At 32.4% G+C, this 23,464-nt stretch overlaps 1 protein-coding gene across 1 annotated transcript in view; it reads left to right on the top strand.

The window, feature by feature from the left end:
- LOC127709894 (ras-related protein Rab-26-like) overlaps positions 1 to 23,464 on the top strand; it is a 121,436-nt gene that overhangs the window by 37,890 nt on the left and 60,082 nt on the right. The window contains exon 2 of the mRNA XM_052215575.1: positions 18,655 to 18,765. Coding sequence (XP_052071535.1) covers positions 18,655 to 18,765 — 111 coding nt within the window. The remainder of the gene's footprint in view (positions 1 to 18,654; positions 18,766 to 23,464) is intronic.

Genomic DNA, 23,464 nt, shown 5'->3' with positions numbered 1-23,464 from the left:
TCCTTAATTATTAAAATTACCAAATTTAGACACTTCAAAGGGATATATGTGTATGATTGATTGATGGAAGGACTAATTTCTGTTTATCTTATGTTCAGAAATAAATTGTTGGTGCATATTCCGGACGAGAAAAAATAAACAATAAATCCAAAAGGTTAAGTAGGTTCTGTAAAGTGAAGAAACCAGTGTGAAGGTAGAATACTATCGACTGTCATTGGAAAACGATAGTATGTTAGATAGGAGCAGACGTTTTGCCTTGCAATCCATACGGATCCATCAAAGAGTTATTGCTAAGATTCTTGGACTTACAGACTCTACATATACCGCACTCTCCAAACACGAGTAATTTTATGTCCATTTTCTGCCCGGACGTGGCTACGTATTTATACATCCCGAAAAGCTTAACGGACGCCACCCTTAATTGCATGGGTTCAACTACCGATAAGGGAACTCGAGGTGACCATATTGATAACCCATTTAACCCTTGGGGTAAAATATAAACGTAACAATTTTAATGCAAGAACTTCAGTTTAATGGAAAACGCTGTTGATGAGCATATTGACCAGATAAGACTTTCAATATTCAAGATCCTTGTACAAAAAGTGCTGACATAAAGTTGGATTTTTTTTTTTTTTTTGCAAACATGAGAAACAATCAACCCACAATTATAGGCAGTTCGATTGTCTAAGCTTTTACATATATTGATGTTATAAAATATACATTGTCTCTCACATTTGAGGCGACGAATTCCATTTGGACGTCAATCAATAGACTATACCCATGTCTCGTGTGATTTAGTCATCAATGGATCCAATTTACAATTCTTGGTTATTCTCCTAACTCAATATAACCAAAATAAATCGGGTTTTATTTAGTTTGTACATACAGTGTAAGTAAATTGCAAATAAATTGACTGAAAAATCAGAAAATACTTGTATCGGTTATTGATTGTTCATTATATGTAGAAAATATATCACAAGGAATTATAAGACATTAGCAAGACAATCGATTAAGCTTTTATATCAGTCACTGTTTTCAGGAATTCAGGAATAATAATGGCGAATAAAGGATGTAATATCTATGAATTTGTTGCAAAGCCTTTCCTAGATTGCAAGTGGGAAAATAAGCATACAAAAGTGTTGGCTACTTTTTTTTCTCTTTCATCCGTCTGTCGCAATAGTGTTTTGTCCCCTGTTAATCCTATAATCGTAAGCGATAACGACTGAAATTTCGGTATACAGTCATAGTTACCTCTAGATGTGAATCATTATGTCGGTTGGTTCAACAAATCGAATCGCACAATCAAGTTCAAGCCGAAAAAAATCAATGATATATTAACTTAAACAATACCATAAAAACAGTACCAGTTAATAATCGGTTTAACCTAAAGTAAACTAAGAGTACTTAACTTTTCAAATTAAAACAACAACCACCATGTTATGTTGTACTGATACATTACTGCCTCAAGTTGTGGGGAGGAATTTGCGCCAGCAAACATGTTTAACCCCGTCAAATTTTGTATGTGACTGGCCCAAGTCAGTAGCTTGTAATTCAATGGTTGTCGTTTGTTGCTGTATATCATATTCGGTTTTAGTTTATTGTTTTGTACATAAACCAGGCCGTAAGTTTTCACGTTTGAATTGTTTTACATTTGTCATTTCGGGGCTTGTCATAGCTTACTACTAGATTATTTCTATTACCTTAAATTTGAAAATAAAATGTGCTGATGAAAACAATTTTGATAAAGATGTTAAACTGTGCATTGAATGATGCTAAGAGTTCAAATAAAATTAGATGCATATCAATGCATGTTGGTTTACTTTTATAAATTTTGACTTGGATGGAGAGTTGTCTCATTGGCACTCATACCACATGTTCATTTCTTTAACTTCAAAAATATTTTTAAATGTCCTCTGCCGTTCCAGTCAAAATAGCCGACGTCGTTCGACGATCCCTGGTCTCGTGCTTATGTTAGATATTTCAAGATCGATTATCCCTCCGTAGATATTCAGTGTTCCTTTGGAATATATAACCCCAGTTAATGGTGGTGTTCGTGTTGCTCAGTCTTTGGTTTTCTTATGTTGGTTTGTGTACTGTCGTTTGTTTGTCTTTTTCTTTTTTAGCCATGGCATTGTCATTTTATTTTCGACTTATGAGTTTGAATGTCCCTTTGTTATCCATCGCCTCTCTTCTACAAACATCAGATTTGTTACAATTTGTTGAATACCTGACGGGACCGTGACTAGATATCCACTTTGTCGAATCTATTTATAAACTCGGAAGGTTATAGTTTTAGGTAATTATACATTGTGAGAAGTCTTGCGGTTACATCTAGATGTCTATTGATTGTAGTTATATGAGGGTGTGGATGGGGGTTTACAAAATAGAAAATAGTGGACAAAAAATATAAAGAATAGAGGAAAATGGACCAAAAAATAAAGAATAGAGAATAATGAGGTGCTTGAATATAACAAATTATAATAATGTGGAAATAGTATAAAGAATAGAGAAAAATGGCCTAAAGAATACAGAAATAAAGGACCCCCATCCAGATCTTCTTATATTTTTGAGGTTGCTGTATTATTGTCGTTTTCCTGTTTATATATTCATTCACAAGTAAATCGTTGCAGGAGTTCTTAAATATTGTCTTGTGCAATAAATATATTACTGAGAGATCTAGTCGTTCAAGGTTATTGTACAAATGTTACTTTAATAGATTCGCTGAATGCTTGCCAAATGAATGCAGTTCTGATTGTTATTGGTCTCGAAGTTACCTGTTCTGTCCAGTAACTACTTCGGATGTGTGTAGTGTAATGTCACTTCCATATCAGGTTGACAATCGTCAAAATTTGATTTCTTAAATCTAGACTTTAATCATGTTTCTTAGTAAAAGTTGAAAACCTGTATCGTGTGGATAATATAATTATTACTATGACTGAATTATCTCAACTTTTTATTCATTTTTATTCAACAAAACTACCGCGGCCCTTTTGACCTACATTTTATGCATCAGCGACTTTGGTTATTTTGTGTTTAAGAGAATATTGTTTTGTACAAAAAAGTGCCATGTAACGCTACATTTTGAGATTAGGAACATGACAAAATAGTTCACAGCCAGTAATGGCAACCAATTTTGAACAAATAAATTTTGATTTGATGAAAAATCTGGTAATTCTATGACTTTTTTTTCACTTGCTTTGATTTGATTTGATTTGATTTTCAACATTTTTAATACAATTAACTGTTTTGGTTTTTAAATGATTTGGCCTCGAGCATCACTGAAGTGAAATGCGCATCTGGTGCAATAAAAAAGCAACCGTTTTATGTTATTTACAACTTACGAATGTTTTGCTCAATCACATCTATAGAACAACAAGGCTTAGGCTGGTCGAAATTTGAAATAGATTGTTGTAACATTGACTCGGTTTCCGAAAAACTGGTGGATCCTACACTGTTTTTTGTGTTCCTAGATTTGCCCGCTTTGACTACTTTTGCAGGAGGTGAACACTTAGTACTTGATGAAGGGTTGTACGTCCTTTTTCTCTCGGAAAATGATCTGAACACACATGAGGTGTATGTTGATGGTTTAAAGTCTTTCCGACTAATTGCACGTAGCCATGACAATAGTACGATTCCTTCTTTTGGTAGTCTTTGAAGTTTAACCGTTCTACCAAATCTCCCTTTGTCTCCGGACTTATTGTGACAGTCTTTGATAGCACAGTAATTAGGTTTCCCCATTGTCTTAATACCGGAAATGGTTTGACACCCGATAACAAGAAAGACAACTCCGACAACGAACGATAACTCTCGTAACCGCAAACGGGGAATATTGCATCCATGGCAGTTGCGCATTGTTAAAACGTAAAGACATTGCCTAATATAGAACATATACATGTAAATATATACCTATCATAATTTTAACTGTTAAAAAAGCAGTGCAAGTGGTGACCATGATTAGTTAGGTGTTGAAAAAAATAAAACTGACCTGACTTAAAGGTGCGATTTTACGTGATTCAATCATTGTGATTTGTCGAATATTGTTTTACGTTTGAATTCAGTACAGTCTGTCAGGTTCAATTGATATGTGTAGTCATTTAATTCAGTATGCGTTTTAAGAAATTATATTCAGCATGTGTTTTCAGGAATTAAATTAAGAATGTATTTTAATCGCTTTATTCAGTATGGATTTTAAGAGCATGGACATGTGAAACACGATCGAAGGCATCATATGATTAAAGACATAAGGCTTTCGGCTCGTAGAAATATTTGTGCAGTCAATCCGTATTTATTGCCCTATACATATAATTATTTCCTGCCAAGATATGCTCAAATGTGACCTTATCACTGAATTTGCACTTACATGAACAACACGACGGGTGCCACATGTGGAGCAGGATCTGCTTACCTCTCCGGAGCTCATGAAATCACCCACGGTTTTTGGTGGTGGTTCGTGTTGCTCAGTCTTTAGTTTTCTGTGTTGTGTTTTGTGAACTTTTGTTTGTCTTTTGGTTTTTGTTTTTTTTGCCATGGCTTGGTCAGTTTATTTTCAACTTATGAGTTTGAATATCCCTTTGGTCTCCCTCACCTCTCTTTTATCTTAACAAATATCATAATGTGCCCTATGCATGTCAGTTCGCTTTCTGTCGTTTCTGTAGCTTGAAAACAAAAACAAAACTTGATCAGTATTGACATTCGTTAAAAGTAATACATCATCGTTATTATACAGTAATCCTCAGCAGGAGTCCAGAAGTGTTTCTAATCGGTTTCATTACTACTGTCATTGACGGAAAATAAAAAAAAACCAAGCTGTTATAATGCAAAATTAGATTTCCGATTTGATAAACCGTGAGTAATAGAATATTGGTATTAATTTAACACAGTGCTTTAAAAAGGTAAATGCATATTTGATTTTTATTCTTTGGATTTTATTAGAATATCGATAAATATTATTAAAGATGAATGCATGACCGCATCCGTTCGTAAAACAAAATTAAAACTGATTGAATGAAAATATTTTCATCGCTGAATATTATTCTAAAACGTCCAGTTGTTAAAATAATAAATCAAAAATTAGTATAGTAAAGAAACATGTAAATATTATTTTATCAATTTGTTCAGGATAATGTTAAAGAGGTAGTGCAATTTCTTTATTATCTATTTCACATCAGGGTCATTTTCAAAAAGTCTTCAGATCTTTACTTGAATCTATAGTGTGATAGTTTTATGTGTGTACTGTAAGGTTCTAATAATATCATGGTCTATTTCTAAACAGATCACCAACTTGTAAACGCCTGGAGATAGCACAAAACTGTATTTTTGATAGATGTTCTCAAATTTTGAGAATGTATCCCTAAACATTAAGGACATCCTTAACCAACACCCAAATTATGTTTACAGTAAAGCTTTTATACATTAGATTTGGAATAAATCGGAAGTAATTTTGTATAGCGATGTTCTCCGATGCAAAATCTTACAAAAACATGTAAAATTTGCTATTTTTTGTTTGTTACAAAATTTATAGCACATCCCGTTGAATTACTGTTCATCAGAAACTTAGCTCTTGTCTTATATTAAGCCACAAGCATGGGAAAAGATTTGATCCGTTCCACATTGCACATATGATCACAAAGAAATTTGATTATACATAAGAGGATAGAAGGAATTTCACAAGAACCTTTGTTTTTCGTTTTTTCATTAATTAGACTGTTTTTGTATCGTTCAAAATGTTTCACATTTTTCATGTCTGGGCATTTTATAGTAGATTATGCGGTGTGGAATTTGCTCATTGTCGAAAGCCGTACGGTTATCTATAGGTGCTTAAATCCATGTCATTTGAACTCTTGTGGATAGTTGTCTTCTTGGCAATCATACCACAACTCATAATTCTATATGCACGTAGACAAAGGGCTTTTAATGATTTTTTTTTTTGCTGAATTTCTTTGCTTGTATAGCTTTTGTTTTTGTTTATAGCTGTGTTCTTTAATTTGCAGTTTATCGTTATTGCAATCTATCAAAGACTTGCACTCTTATCTGTGCTAGTGACCGTCGAGAACTTAGTGTGTGAAAATTTTGCTTAGTTGAAGGCCTGACTGACTTTGGTATAAATAGGACAGCAATATAAACGATGCTCCTTTACTTTTTTTCCAGTGCACTGAGTCTAGCGAGTTTGTGTCGCAAATTTATACACAACAGCTCTCTTCTTTTATATAAGTGCCCTAATGATATTAGATTAAATCAAGTGTTAGATGTTACGTACATGTAAAGTTATCAGTTCAGTATGTTTAATGTACCTTGTACATGTAAACCCTTTTCCAGCTTATAATATAATATATATGTTATTGGTTCTAAATCAGTAAATACCATTCCATTTCAAGTTATCTTTTTTTTTTGGTTTACAAATTAAATCCTTCATAGATACCTTCTAATGTCCTGTCATTTACTAATTTGATTTTACTGTTTTTGATATTCTTCTGCTTACAACTGTTCGTTTAGTTCTCGTCTTGTCATTAGTGATACATGCCTAAAGCACGCCATATATTTGGTTTGACTTATTTGTTTTTTTGTATGAGTATTGATTCTAAACAGAACGCAAAAAAAAGCAAAGTTTAAAGTCTGACACATGGCGACATTTACATACAAAATGTCTTTTGACGCACATCAATACAGCAATTGATTACGACACTAGTCAATGTATTTTATCATATTGCTCCGCTAAATTCAACTTACTTTGAAAAGTGCATGGATTCTATTTTGATATCAAAGTCATAAATTTCCAAGTCGAATTGACACTTTTGGTGTGGTTATAACTTCTTTTACAAAAGGTGTTGGTAGCTGTTAAGTCTACAACGTTTTGGTTAGTGGAACAGTAAAAAATACAATAGGCTCCATGCAATACAAACCAGTTCAGCAAAAGTTCCTAACTATATAAATTTAAACATAATGGAACCAGCATAGGCTACATTCTCGTCAGTTTTTTTTTTCCATCATATTTTGCTATGTAATGAGAAAATGTCATACATTGCAACAATATATCACTTTTTTATATTTAATCCGGTAATAATAACTACTTTTATAAATATAAAGATAAGAAGATGTGGTATGATTGCCAAAGAGACAATTATCCACCAGAGACCAAATGACGTAGAAGTTAAAGGTCAGTTATGTAAAACTATGTGAATGCATGAATGCACAAGGAATTGTTCTGTGCTCACAAATGGTTAAACCCGTTGAAAAGTAATATGTTGTGTCTGTCTCAGGTCAGAAATCTTGACAATGCGTCTTTTAAACTTTAACAATAGGTGATGATAACAAATATTTGTCTCTGTTAGATATACTTACAACGTTTGCAGATTTGGAACGATTTAGAGCTTGGCAATTGGTATTGACGATCATAACCAAGGCTTTGTTCCCCTTGTCGTAGCCACAATCCCTACCTTTTCCATGATTTTTACTTGCCATCAGCAACAGGACGGATGGCAGCAGTGGAACAGGAACTGCCTTCTCTTCAGGAGCACATGAGTTCACTCCAGTTTTTGGTAGCGTTCATGTTGCTCAACTTGATTTTAGTTTTCGGTTAAGTGTTTTGAGGAGTTATCTGTTTGTCTTTTCGTCATTGTTAGCATGGTATACTTTGTTTTTCTTCGACTGATGTATTTTATGCATCCTTCTTCCCCTTTGGATCTTTTCTCCCTTTTGTGCATTGTTCACTCTTTTTGTTTTATTGTTATTTAGGGTTATGTCCTACGGATTTTATTATATAGGTCTTTTTCTCCATAACCAAAATATATTGATTTACGATTTGAATATTTGGGTAAGTTGGTTGGTGTCTATCTGATGGAGGTTATTTAACTATATATTATTGCATAATTAGAACATGGTTTGTTATTGTATCGCGATATCTGGTTAAAAATAGATACATGTATGATAAGAACTGGTTAATTTTTCATATTGGGTATTGTTATGGTTGTAAAACAAGGCTTAATCGTGTTTTATTGAGTCTCATGAGCGCTAAACACAAATATAGACGATAATTATAAATACATTAACGATAAAACAGTTTAGAATTGAAATGGTAGCTATTATACATGTTATATGTTACTTATTTAAGGAATAGTAGAGTAACTAAAAACAGGGTTATTTATTTTTGAAATTTTAATATTTTGTGTTTGCGAAAAGATGTACAATGCACAAACTAAGATGAAATGTCGTCAGAAAATAGTTTAGAATTTACTTTTTTTCACTAATCATTTAGACATATTGATTCCTAAATTGACAATAAAAAAAGATAATCTAAATGAATTACACATCAGAAATGTACACTGGAACGGACGGATATGATACTTATTTATATGAAATAATTCCTCAAATGCAACAAAATATCTGCCTATATAAATTGATCTCTAGTAAACAAAACTTGACTTATGCAGTATCAAATATGTTCTATTTTAGAAATCATATCAATTTGAACTAATAAATCCATTGAATGTATGTTTGAGCATACATGAATCTGCACCCTCCATTCGCCTGTCTCCATAAGTTCAATAATCTAGAATGTACAACTCCTCTTAAAGGATAAATTCAGTTATAAAATCTCCCACTGACTCTTCAATGTGTAAACCTCTTACTTCAATTGAATTAGTACCTATTTAACCTTTACAAATCAGAAGACTTCACCATTCATCAAAGTACAAACTGTATCCCTATCTTTTGCAGCAATCAAAACAAAGGGTCATGCATCCTTCCGTCTGTGCCGTTGACAAGGCTTTGTTTACAAATACTATAGATTCGCACTTAATACCTATAATATTGACCACCATTTCGTCTCAATCCGGTAGTAAACAGTTCAAGTGCATTTAGAATATGTTTTCATTTTTCTATAACGCTTGATTTGATTTATCTTATCAAACATGTTTATTAGAATTTTTCTACAATCAGCATAGCAGGTCTTCAATTTTATCCTGAAAGCTCAACACAAATTGACTGTCCTTGATGAACTATATCCGTTAAATGGTCCGACATAGGTTAATGGACATTTCTCTATAAATAAACTCATCATGGATACCAGGATTAAAATTGTGTACACCAGATGCGCATTTCGTCTATAAATTACTCATCAGTGACTCTCGAATCAAAAAAGTTATAAAAAAGGGCCAAATAACCACAGGCACGTTTATGTTAATAACATGTATTTTCTAATCCTGTTTCAAAAAAATGCTTAAAAAGCTATTGCAAATGCATTTTTGTTATTGCTGATTTAAAAAAATATATTTTCCGGAACACAGGTTACCTCGACTCAAAATTGCTAGACTTATTTCAATGAAACTTGATAAGAATGTGGTAGTTCAAATAGAGGTGATCATTAAGCAAACGATGCAAGAGTTCATTCGTTCAGTATCCCCTTCTTTTTACCATTGTCAGTACCCATTAAAATAATTACGTTCAAAATCCGGTTCAAAATGTCGATATAATATTAACAAGGCAGGCTTGAAATTCTTATATCACTGAATTGTTCTTATAAACTCTGGATCAAAGTGAGGAGGATATTAATAATGCTATGTATTTTAGTACAAATACAGCATACTTGATGATAGATCTAAGAATATGTTAACTTTTTAACGGTATTATATCTAGCATTAAGTTAATAATTGTTAAAAATATTTTGTGCGTATCAAAGACATTGAAAGACTAGAACTAAATATCTAATGAATAAATTTTGCAATGTGTGTTCGTACTAGAAGGAAGTCGAGACATTTGGATTGCCACTGGAATCCCGCGAAAACTGTCATATTAGATAGATGTTTTGTCTTGCAACAAGGCACCTACAGATCCCTCAAACGTCGTTGAAAATGTTCTTAAACGCGCACGGGGCATTGCACTCTTCCGACACGAGGCTTCAGATTAAACGTCATCGTTCCAACTTGAAGCTGTTACCTAATTTTGTTCATCCCTCATAACCAAACGGACACAACCTCCAGTGTGGTTTTTTACTGCAGGACGTGATAAGCCTTCACCCAGTCAACACATTGGATATAATAGAAAATGACATATGTTTTAAAGTCTGATGTGATTTCCCTCCGGGTTACTCAATCACTGAAACTAAGTGGGTTCAAAATGTATTAAATTTTTAACCGAATGCTCTGCTTAACCTCATCAATAATCCGACATCACAGAGTCCGTATAACGGATCTGTGTAGGAGTGATGCCATGTTTAACAGGCAATATCCTTTACGCATATGTGCATATCATTGCATAATCATAACAAAGAAATCTTTTCCTAGTATCACATAGCACTGCATTTCCGTAAAGCTTGCTAATTAATGAAGCTAATCACATAATTGTTTCTTTTCACCTTGGTTAAACACATTTAAGTTAAGAACGTTAGAAATATAGGATGCACTAGTGTATACTTCATGTAGAATATATTATAGGGATCAGACAATAAAATGCGGAAAAGCAGAATTTTACCATTTTTGTCTTTGCGTGTTTTTAATTGGAACGAAAAAGTAAATATCACACAATATACCCGTTGGTATTTTGCAATTGATACATTATGATTTCCATACGGAAAATAACACATCTTATTAGAAAAAACTTATTAAGTTGGAACATTTGAAACGTGTCCCATTCTGATAACAACATGAAGTCTTGTCGTGTTACGTTTTTTTCACTTTCAACATCGGTAAAATTCAGAAATATCTGTTTTGCACGTGAACAAATTGCTTTTGTGAAATATTGTCACGACAGAAAATCAATAATATCTCAATGTTAGGACATAGTATATGATGTTTACAATATTAATGTGGATCAGGTAAAGGTAAATCTAATATAGTTGCTATATATTAATAATCATCGTTCCTTAACGAGTAGATACACATGTCATTACCGGCTACTGCAGATTCAATAGCATTACACAGATCAAAATCTGCTATACACGATTGCAAAGTCCAACGGCAACAGGAACGGCTTTTAAATTCTGCTGTACTCGATAACAAAGTCCAACGGCCTCCGGAACGGCTTGTAAATTCTGCTGTACTCGATAGCAAAGTCCAACGGCAACAGGAACGGCATTCAAATTCTGTTGTACTCGATAGCAAAAGAATGATTTGAATAGCATTTGAGAATTTTTAAACACATATTATTTCCCAATGTACTGATAACCTGCATAAGCGATTTGTCTGGCATCTTTTCTCTCTTTTGGCATTTTATCTCTTCTTGTTTTATTGTAATTTAGGGTACTGTCTCCTTGACTTATATTCAAAATATATTTTTATCCATCTACAAAAGAAAATGGATTTACGACTGGAATAATGGGTTCTAGTTTATCTTATGGAGGTTATTTAATTATCTATTGCATAATTAGAAAATAGTTTATTATTGTACAGTGGTATTTGATTTAAGATAGATATAGTAGAAACTGGTAAATGTTTCATATGATTTATTGTTATGGTTGTAAAATAATTATACCACATCGTCTTTTTTTATATCTATTATGTTTTATGGAGTCTCATGAGCACTAAACGCTAATATAGACGGTAATTATATATTCATTAACACTAATACGGTTTAAAATTGAAATGGGTAGCTATTGTATATTATTAATTTAATGAATAGTGGAATAACTAGTACAGGGTTATTCATATTTGTAATTTCAATATTGTTTTTGCGAGAAGAAGTATCTTAGCTAAGAATTTACTATTTTTATGTAATCAGTCAGACAAATTGACCTCTAAATTGACAATTTAAAAAAGATGATGTCAATAAATTCAAAGACATCTAAAATGGAAATTGAAACGAAAGGATGTTATACTTGTATGTATATGAAGTAATTCCTCAACCGCAGACGAATCTATGTTTAAATAAATGATTTTCTAATATGGAAAAAATAAATAATACAGTAGGAAATATTTCTAAGGTAGAAAGTATATCAACTTGTATTATTAAATCCTTGGAAATTATGTTTAAACATAGAGGAATCCTCATCTCCATCCACCTGTTTCAATAAGGTCATAAATGCTCAACTTCTAAGGGATACTTTCAGGGACAAAATCTCCCATTCACTGCAATGTGTAAACCTCTTACTTCAATTGAATTAATACCTATTTAACCTTTACAAATCAGAAGACTTTACCATTCATCAAAGTACAAATTGTAGCTCCGTTGTTTGCAACAAACAAAACAAAGGGTCATGCATCCTTCCGTCTGTGCCGTTGAGAAGGCTTTGTTAACAAATACTATAGATTCGCACTTAATTCCCATGTTGACCACCATTACTTTTCAACCAGGTAGTTATCATATCAAATACATTTATCTTTTTTTAACGCTTGATTTAATTTATCTTATCAAAAATATTTATTGGAATTTTTCTACCAATCAACAGGGCACTGCTTTTCCAGTTAGGAATGGTCTGCGCGTAGTCAGAATATTGTGCCCGGGCTAGTTGACATTATCCCGGGGGACTGTAGCAATATGAATTGCACGTTCAACATCCTGTTCAACGTTTCGATCTAGCATCAACAAAACTGGATTTATTTTATTATCACACTGAATAGTTCTTAACAACTCTGAATTAAAGTGATGGATATTTATAGTGCTATGTATTTATTTTCTATTTAAGCAAAAATGTAGCATACTTAATGAACTGGTATTATATCTAGCATCAAGATAATGATTGTTACAAATATTTTGTGCATGTTGAAGACCAGAACTAAATATGTAATGGACAGATTTTGCAATGTACCTTCGTACAATAAGAAAGGCGAGACATTCGGACTGCAACTGGAACCCCTGGAAAACTGTATGAAAAATGTTTTAAAGTCTGATGTAATTTCCCTCCGGGTTACTCAATCACTAACACTAACTGGGTTCAAATTGTATTAAACTCTTAATAGGATGCGCTGCTTAACCTCATCAATTATCTGATATAACGGAGTCCGTCTTTTATAACGAAGCTGTGTAGGAGTGATGCCATTTCTAACAGGCATTGTCCTTTACGCATTAGAACATAACTATTGCATAATCATAACAAAGAAATCTTTTTCACATAATTACTATGCATTGCGTTTCTTTATACAGCTAACTAATTAATGATGTTAATCATGGATTCATTTCACTTCAGTCAAATATTATATTGATGACTTAACAAATGATTTATGTGAAGCACGTTAGACATAAAGGTTGTACTATGGTGTATATATAAAGTGGAAAGTATATTAGAGATCAGAAGATCAAATGCAAAAAAGCAGTATTATACCATCTTTTTTTGTCTTTCCGAGGTAATATTAGGAAGCATGAAAAATACATAATACATCATATACCCGTAAATCGGTATTTTGGAGTTGATAAATTTTAACATTCCTCATTAGAACAAAGAAGTCAGGTTGAACATTTGAAACGCGTCCCATTTTGATAACAACACTAAGTCTTGTCATGTAGCGCTCCGACTTTTAAATTCAGAATTATCAGTTTGTGCGAGAGCAAATTGGTTTTGTAAATTAATGTAACGACAGGAAATCAATAGTATCTCAATGTAAGGACATAATATATTATGTTAACAATATTAATATGGATCAGATGAAAGCACGTCTTATATTGCTGCTACCTATTATCAATTGTGTTTCTTTCACGGGTCGATAACATTAATATTGTCACACTAATTAGCACTTCAAAATTACATAGATCACGCTTCACAACTTATTATCAGCTACTGCAGATTCAATAGGTAAACACAGATCAAATGTGCTGTACACGATTGCGAAGTCCACTGTATGGCAATGACAATAGGAATGACAAAGAAAAATCGGATGTACACGATATAAAGAAAAACAGTAATTTGAATGGCATTCGGGAATTTTTAAAAACGACCGATATACTGTAGTGATAGCCTATCAAAGGGTGTGATGCTTTGATCAATTACTTGTTAAGCATTTGTCATTGATAGTTATCGGACTTTTGATATCTTTGTATTTATGTTTTATCAATTTTGTAGTAATTCACATGAATGTTTTCTCTCATTAGGAGGACTCTACACATATTGGAACACACAAAATGTCACAGTAGAGGGGGTATTTGGAGGGCATTGGAATTTTATAGCAAAATAAAAAGGTTTCATACAATCTTACTGTTTTCTTAACAGTCATTTTTTTTCAGTTGGATTTTTGAATTCATTTGAATCTTAGTTTTCCAATGTACTTCAACAGTACAACACTCGTAAATGACTTCATAGAAATCTGTGTCTCGCTTGCAAATGCTGCTGCTATGTAGACTAGCACAATCTTAGTCTACTTATCAGTTCATTTATCAATAAAATATAAAAAGTAAAATCAAATTTGAACTTCTTCTTCAGAGATACTATTTCTTGACCATGAATAAATTTCGTAACATTCAATGACGGTTTGACGAAGATATTGATGTTTTAAATTTGTATCTGATTGTTGATTGCAAAAAAGTCTATATATATTTGTGAAAAATGGGATTGATGTTCGACAAAATTAGTGATATCCAACAAACTTAAAGTTTAAACTGTATCTTAAGCCGGGGTCACACATTCACGATAGGACCATTCCTGATTAAAAATTTTCAAACGTCTGATCAAGGTCCTGTGAACCGTAGCTAGAAATTCAAACTTTAGTTAAAATTTGTGAAAACATTTATTTAATCACGACAACAATCAGATATTGTTCAGGAAGCGTCCAAATTCAGCCGTTTCCAGCCAAATTTGTCCCGATTATCCCGTTCTCAATCCTATTCTAATCCGATTTGTATCTTTCGTAAGGGAAAAAACGACCGAATCTGTCCTGACAGCATCCCGATTCTGCCGAATGTGAACCGACAGAGATCAGACAGTGAACCGACGCTGACGGAAGATATCCGTTTAAAAACCGTTTCACGTGATAGTCCCGTCCTATAAAAAAATCGCCATATTCGGGATGATCAGGTACTGTCGGAGCGCAATCCAATCACAGTCTGCCGTTACGCATTGTAAACGGCTTTATCGGAATCAGTCGTATCGTGTTCTGTAACTGACGTGTGTATTATTGCCAAATTTCGTATTAATAACGGGACTGTTCCGGAACAAAGATGTTCGCATTCGGCAAGATCTAGATGCAATCTGGACTCAATCGGCAAACAAATGCAAGGACAAATTTCTCCAGATCATGCGCATGCCCGTTCAACAAGACACCGTCCAGAAACCACAGAACATTGTTACGATTTTGATCCGATACAGCAAATTTTGTCACGACATAGGGACGATTGTAATCCGACTAGACAAAAGCGACTGAGTTTCCCCGAATGTTACGGGACGCACCTAACTGTCAGGGTGCTTGGCCGACCTCTCCGGGCCATTCCCGGTCCATAGGAATCTGTTACGAACGTATACGACTGCGTTCGGACGATGACAGGACATTCCAGATCATTGAGGATAGTTATCCGACTTCTTTACTTTTCGTGTCTTAACGCTGTCTGATCTCAAACAGGAACCAGAATCGGCACTGTGTGAATGCCACATTGATGTTAACTGAACAAAAACAACAACCAAAAAACTTAATAGTAAGTTTTCTGTGAAATACAAAAAAATTACAAAAAAAACTTTTCAAAACGTAGTTCTGGATAACTTATTTTTTCAGAAAGACGCTTTTGTATAATTTGTAAAATTCCAATAAGGTTTGACAGTTATTGATGTACAAAAAAACTTTAATCACTGACAGAGCTGGAATATTGACGCTGACGACGCCGACGGTGGTATGTAGGATAACATCAAAATAAAAATGTATTTGCCATAGCCATTTATGTCCTGATGTTTTGCTATTTAGATAAGGGTCTTAAAGGGGGAAGGGAGCGTGTACACGGACGAACGGAGAAAATGATGAAAAAAATAGCTTACACATTTTGCTTTTTTTATCGTTTAGCGGAAACCACTATGAATAATGAGCTCCTCGGACAAAAACGCGCGAAAAAAACTTCAAAACAAGTTGCACTTGTATAGCCCTTTTTTTACCGGTTAGAATGTCACTTTTAACTCATAGATAAAACATACTCCATACTACTTAACAGAATCAATATTGATGTAAAAATGTGGTTTGATCCGTAAATATTGACAGCATTGATTTGCCATTTACATCTATTAAATCAAAGAAACCATACACTGCATTGTAAGCGGATATTTGAACATGAAAATGGCAGGAAGTGATATAAAAAACTAATTGTCTGGTTTTGGAAAATTTACAACTCAAAATAGCATATAGGAAAAGTATTATAGATATAATATACAAAAGGGCTTTGTTGTTGTCGTCTTATGATGGAAGTTCAATACCACGAATTTCAAGTTCAAGTTCAAAAGCTTTATTTATAGACGAATATTAATATACAGAAAACATATTAAGCTCTATTGAGCTTTTATATCTTCTTGTAGTGGATGGGGAAAAGTTGACGATATTATTGAATATAAACGTAACTATACTAAAAGATTCAATTGATTGCATCCTGTGTTTTCATAACGCTACGTGGCTAACACTTATAAGCATAAGTCAATACAACTCAAGTATATGTTTAAACCCCAATCACACTGAAGGTTAACTTAAAAACTCCGAAGAAAAAAATTCAAAGGTGAATATCGATGCATCTTGAAACAGCAAATGTCAAAAACGGCAAACATTTGCAATTAAGACCAACCAAGTTTTGAAAATATACATACACGAAAACACATACAAAGCAGCAAGGAAAAAAATGAAAAAATATACCTTTGATATGTCGTGGTGACAAGTTCTCTGAAGGATCTGGTGTCTGCCATGCATCACTTATTGTACATTTTTTTAAATTTTCCTTGCAGATCGGTATTTTTGTTATTCTTTTTTTTTCTTAAAGATTTGAAAAAAAATGAATATTAATATTTTATAAGACGCGTTTTTACCCGTTACCAATATTTATGCTCTATTTGAATGATGGGAAGAATTGCACCCTTTGTCAATCATAACTTGACTTAATTTTACAGATACATGCTTTACTATTTTAATGTATGCTTTTCAGTCTTCCAGATATAAATTTATTTAAATTATGCATTTCATACTTCAGTATAAGATTATCAAAAAATAGCTTACACGTCAATAACTAGTCAAATGTCAATAACGAGTGTTTCATGTACACATGTGACCATGTTTCCTTATATACTCCACTGCCTTATATGTTAACCTTACCGATTGAACTTGATTTGTTGTCCCTTTTAACAACTGATCTAAACGGTTACGTTTCATCCCAGACAATAAATGCATACTTTACAGGACAACATTACTCCCGATTCAGCAAAATAATGAGTTCTAAGTGTTCAATGATGGTATGTGTCTTTTCTTTTTTTGAACACGTGTCATTTTGTTCATGTTTTTGTCTTTCGTGTTTCGTCATTTTAATCTTCACTGTTGGTTTTGCATCTATCTGATTGGACCATCGTTTTTTTTTGTATTCAGCACATATAATATGGAGAATTAAGATTAATTACCTGCTGTTGATTAATCCCCAGTGGCGAATATAGATATTTTATCCATATTTAGGATTTTTCAAATTAACACTTCAGGAGTCGTAATGCATGCACATTCATCCTCGTTGCCATACAATACACAGCTTAATAGTTAATCAAATTTAAGACAATGGGAGATAAGTCAGATGTATTGTTTCACTAAATCAAATATTGAATTCTTATTTCAATTTATGAATAAACTCATCTTAGATACTAGGTTTACAACTTTTTACGCTAGACGCGCGTTTCGTCTACAAAAGACTCACCGGTGACGGTCGAATCGGCCAAATAAAGTACGAAGTTGAAGAGCATTGAGAACCCAAAATTCAGAGAGGTTTTGTCAAATACAGCTAAGGTAGATCTATATTCTCTGTAACAATAATCTGTTCAGAGTTATCTCTCTTTAGGCTTTTGTAAATACTATTATTATTGATACTTTGATTGCGATCTAAAAACAACATAAAAAGAGATAAAAGAAAACAACAATAATCAAATACTTTAAATTATATATATATGTATCATTAATGAATTTAAAGGTTGGCTGAACTCCAATCAATGATATCACACTTGCACATTACATATTTGAGTCCATATGTATATATACACAATTATATGTAACACTTGTGCATTCAAAAATAGATAACTGGCGCCTTAAAATAAAAACAATAACATTTTATTTACAGTTTTATCACTAGATAATGCTTTTGTGGGTTTGGATTCATACACTCTTTTTTATACTATGTTTTGAATACATTAGGTGTGTATCAACCCTGGTGCCCTTGATTATACACATTTGCAACCTAGCACCATATAGGTTTACAACTGTATGATTTAAATGCTACCATATATCTATTCACTAAGTCATGAACAACAACAAAAGATATTTTGATCGTAAATATTCCTCTCCTGTTAGTCATTTCCACCTAGACAAAGGTTGCAACTACCTCAAATAAACATACTTATGAAAATGCGAAAATGTTCTTGAATATTTTCTCTCCAAATTTTGATCATTTTAACTTCAGTGTTGCTTTTTAATCTTGCCAAATGGTATTTTGTTCATTTTTAGTAAAGAATAATTTTAATAGCAACAAACGGTTAAGAAATAGTTTATAAATTATAGATGTAATGTTCATTTTTAACTTTTTCAGACGATATTGGTGGGTGACAGCGGAGTCGGTAAAACGTCATTACTAGTACAGTTTGACCAAGGCAAGTTCCAAGCAGGATCATTTTCAGCGACAGTCGGTATAGGTTTTACGGTAGGATATTTTGTTTAGTTTTTGCTATCATATTTTTAGTAATACGTCTATATTGTATAGGCTATGCAAAACTATTCTAGTGTATAAAATATTTATCTCCGTAAGAACAAGGCAATATGATTTTAACTTGTGCTTTCATGACAATGTAGATTTGTTATAAGTTTTGAATTATCCAAATATGGCAATTTTTCAAATATAAAACATTTTTGTTAGTTGTTTCATATTGCGGGTCATCCAAAATATAAAAAAAAAAACTCCTTTACAAATACATAAATAACTTTGAAGATGTCCTACAATAGTATTGTTCTTTTTTCCAAGCACGCTGATTGCATGGTTTATTCGCAATATGACTATGTCAATATTTAAAGATTTTTCTGATTGTTCAAGGTCAAGTTTAAAAAAAATCTGTTTTCCATAAAAATGCATGCAAATAGAGCTTTTTAAATACTCTACACCAACAATACTTTCGCGGATATTTTGTATTTGGGTTAAAGACTCTTTAGTCAAAATTGCGAAGATTTATTTCCGCGATTTTTCTTTCTTCGATGATGTATTAATTTTGATAAGGAAACTCAAGATTCAAGTCTTGATATATACATGATATATGTGAGACAATTTAATTTCGTGGAAATTATTATATTGCATCATTGTAAAAAATGAATAAAGTTTTTCATCTGCCCATAATTCTAGTTCTTGAAAAATAATGTATGAACGTTTTTACTGTACATACCTATTCAGTCCCTTTTTAAGCTGGCTCTAATAAAAACATAGCCCTACCACGAAGTAGAAGAAAAAAAATCGTAAGAGTAGAGACAACTAAAGAGTTGTAGTTGAATTTTTGTGTTCAAAATTCATTAATTTTTTGATACCAGTCAGGCTGTTACCCTACCGTAAATATTTTCCTATAATTGGAATAGATCAATTGTCATTTGCCAGAATGAGTAAAAAACATTTACGGTAAAAAAATCGCATTATGTGGAAAAGGACAGAGAAAGAACAGATGAAGATTGAGAGGCATTGAGAGGCATTACCATATCCTGTCATTAAAAAGGTTGGTATATCATTTTTATTATGATGTTAAATTTCACGTTTTTTTTTTAAATGGTGACAAAAACATAAAAAAAAAACTCACCAAAGATACCAGGCTTATAATGAAATGATATGAGAATCTAGAAATATGCATGTAGTTTAGAAATAATATTATGATATTCAGATACAGGTTTTACTGATCATGAATGTATAGACGACAATCGACAAATCACTGCAAATGTTGTCATTGCATGGGATTCCTGTAAACGTCGTTCTGAAATAAATGGGTTAAAATTATATCATAGTAATGCAAAAATGCCACTTAGTCTGAATTGTAATCCTATTGATTTTCTTGCTATAAGAAAATTTTATCATTCAGTCATTTATAAAATGAATAGTTATCTATGAAAACTGAGTGCAGTTTGAATATCAGATTTGAATAATGTTTGTTATTTTACTTTTTACACTTACATATTTACCGTTTGATGTTTTTCTTGTTAATAACAAAATACTTTGTATTTTAGTTATCGGTTGATTGTTTTTCTTGTTATAAACAAAATACTTCAATGGACATTATGCTCATGATATATCTTTTAAACAGAGTTTAAAAGTATTGGAAGGAAAATGTAGAGTGTGTTCCAATTTCAATTTCTTATTTTGTAGTTTGTTTTCAAAATCTATATGTAGCACTATAAAGATATAGAAAAAAGTAAAATAACGCATTTTGTAACCATTTGGCAATATTAAAAAGCAACACTGAAGTTAAAATGATCATAATTTGGAGAGAAAACATTCAAGAACATTTTCGCATTTTCTTTTGTATGTTTATTTGAGGTAATTGCAACTTTGTCTATGTAGAATTGTATTAAAAATGAGAGAAATGTTTACGATCAAATTATTTTTTGTTTTTGATCATGACTAAGTGAATAGATAGATGGTAGCATTGAAATTAGACAGCAGGGGCAGATCCAGTCATTTATAAGGGGGGGGGGGGGGGGGGGGGGGGGAGTCCTAACCCAGGATAAAGGGGGGGGGGGGTTCCATCTATATGTCCCCATTCAAATGCATTGATCGTCAAAAAAAGGGGGTTCCAACCACCGGAACCCCCCCCCCCCCCTTGGATCCGCCACTGGACAGTTATAACCTATATGGTACTAAGTTGCAAATGTGTCCTAAAGGTAATCCTGATAAGGGGCTTCAGGGTTGATCAACACCAAACATATTCAAAACCTAATATAAAAACGAGTGTATGCATTTTATTGTTTTTATTCTTAGGTGCCAGCTATCTATGTTTAAAGGCAAAAAGTAAAATAACAAAAATACCGAACTCCAAGGAAAATTCAAAACGGAATGTGCCTTATCAAATAGCAAAATCTAAATTTTAAATACATCAAACGAATGGAAAACAACTGTCATATTCCTGACTTGGTACAAGCATTTCCTTATGTAGAAAATGGTGAATTAAACCGGGTTTTGTAGCTAGCTTAATCTCTCACTTGCTCAGTTTGCTTCTATAAACTCATCTATGATGTCAGGCTCTAGATTTGTACGCCAGACGCGCGTTTAATTTTTTTTTTAAAAAAGAAGCTGTTTCCTTTTTTCAATCTAAAAGATTGTTCTTATACAGCTGTATGACATAGACATTGCAATACTTGTGCTGAATTTTTAGCGGAAACAAATATCTATCGTATTTTCGATATCGTGTGGTTTTCATACATGCAATCCCATTTTAAATTATATAAGTAATTCGTTTTTATTCATACCTACGAAAAAGCAATATTAACTGTTTTAAACGGGATACAAAGATGTACTTTAAAGATCCATATTATTGTTCTTTTCCATAAACACATTGTATATTCTCTTATCAGTAGGTCTTGCTAGAACATAATATTTATTGTTTAATAAAGAAAGAATAGATTGATTAAGAAGTATGTATTCCTTCATATGACATGCGTTTGCTACTATTGATTAAGAAGTATGTATTATTTCATATGACATACGTTTGCTACTATTGATTAAGAAGTATGTATTCTTTCATATGACATACGTTTGCTACTATTGATTAAGAAGTATGTATTCCTTCATATGACATACGTTTGCTACTATTGATTAAGAAGTATGTATTCCTTCATATGACATACGTTTGCTACTATTGATTAAGAAGCAAGTATTTCTTCATATGACATACGTTTGCTACTATTGATTAAGAAGCATGTATTCCTTCATATGACATACATTTGCTACTATTGATTAAGAAGTATGTAATTCTTCATATGACATACGTTTGCTACTATTGATTAAGAAGTATGTATTCCTTCAAATGTCATACGTTTGCTACTATTGATTAAGAAGTATGTAATTCTTCATATGACATCCGTTTGCTACTATTGATTAAGAAGTTTGTATTCCTTCATATGACATGCGTTTGCTACTATTGATTAAGAAGTATGTATTTCTTCATATGACATGCGTTTGCTACTATTGATTAAGAAGTATGTATTTCTTCATATTACATGCGTTTGCTACTATTGATTAAGAAGTATGTATTTCTTCATATGACATACGTTTGCTACTATTGATTAAGAAGTATGTATTCCTTCATATGACATACGTTTGCTACTATTGATTAAGAAGTATGTATTTCTTCATATGACATGCGTTTGCTACTATTGATTAAGAAGTATGTATTTCTTCATATGACATACGTTTGCTACTATTGATTAAGAAGTATGTATTCCTTCATATGACATACGTTTGCTACTATTGATTAAGAAGTATGTATTTCTTCATATGACATACGTTTGCTACTATTGATTAAGAAGTATGTATTTCTTCATATGACATACGTTTGCTACTATTGATTAAGAAGTATGTATTCCTTCATATGACATACGTTTGCTACTATTGATTAAGAAGTATGTATTTCTTCATATGACATACGTTTGCTACTATTGATTAAGAAGTATGTATTTCTTCATATGACATACGTTTGCTACTATTGATTAAGAAGTATGTATTCCTTCATATGACATGCGTTTGCTACTACAGAGGTTTTTAATCTTTGAAATACTTTTGCGACTGTTTAAGCAAATAGAACTAATCGTAGATGAGCTGTTACTTTGTTAAATTATCTCAACAATAACAGATATGTACAAAGGGAAATCTCCTTTACACCAAAAGTTAATATATTGGTATATTGTATAACTAATTGAAATTGTCTACAGTAGATCTTTCAAAATTGCATTAGTTGTAAAGCCTGAAGTAGACCTCAATACAGTTGTCATTAAGATCAGTTATAATATATTTTTTAGAACTGTCAGAATAATCTGTCACAGAACTGATAGCAGTTATAGAACTGTTTTAATGGGAAATAGTAGAATCTGCTCTATGGTATCACTGTTAAAAATGTTCTAATGTGAATAACGGCAGTTCTCTAATCGTGATTAGAGAAATTAGCTGGATTTTCCATGTAAGTCGCATTTTATATCAAATGGATTACATAGTAAAAATCATTACAGTCTTGGATGTATATTTTAGATCTGTTATTTCTCCAGGCCTATAAGTAATTGCTAATAAAAAAATAATGTTTGTTTGTACATAATAATGCTGACGCACTCTTAGAAGAAAAATACATCTTATATTTCCATAATTATTATCACAAATACAAGTA

This window comes from Mytilus californianus, unplaced genomic scaffold (genome assembly GCF_021869535.1).
Source record: "Mytilus californianus isolate M0D057914Y unplaced genomic scaffold, xbMytCali1.0.p SCAF_7, whole genome shotgun sequence".
NCBI classification, from domain to species: Eukaryota; Metazoa; Mollusca; class Bivalvia; order Mytilida; family Mytilidae; genus Mytilus; species Mytilus californianus.
Note: the sequence above shows the minus strand (reverse complement) of the source record. Positions and strands in the feature narration are given on the sequence as shown.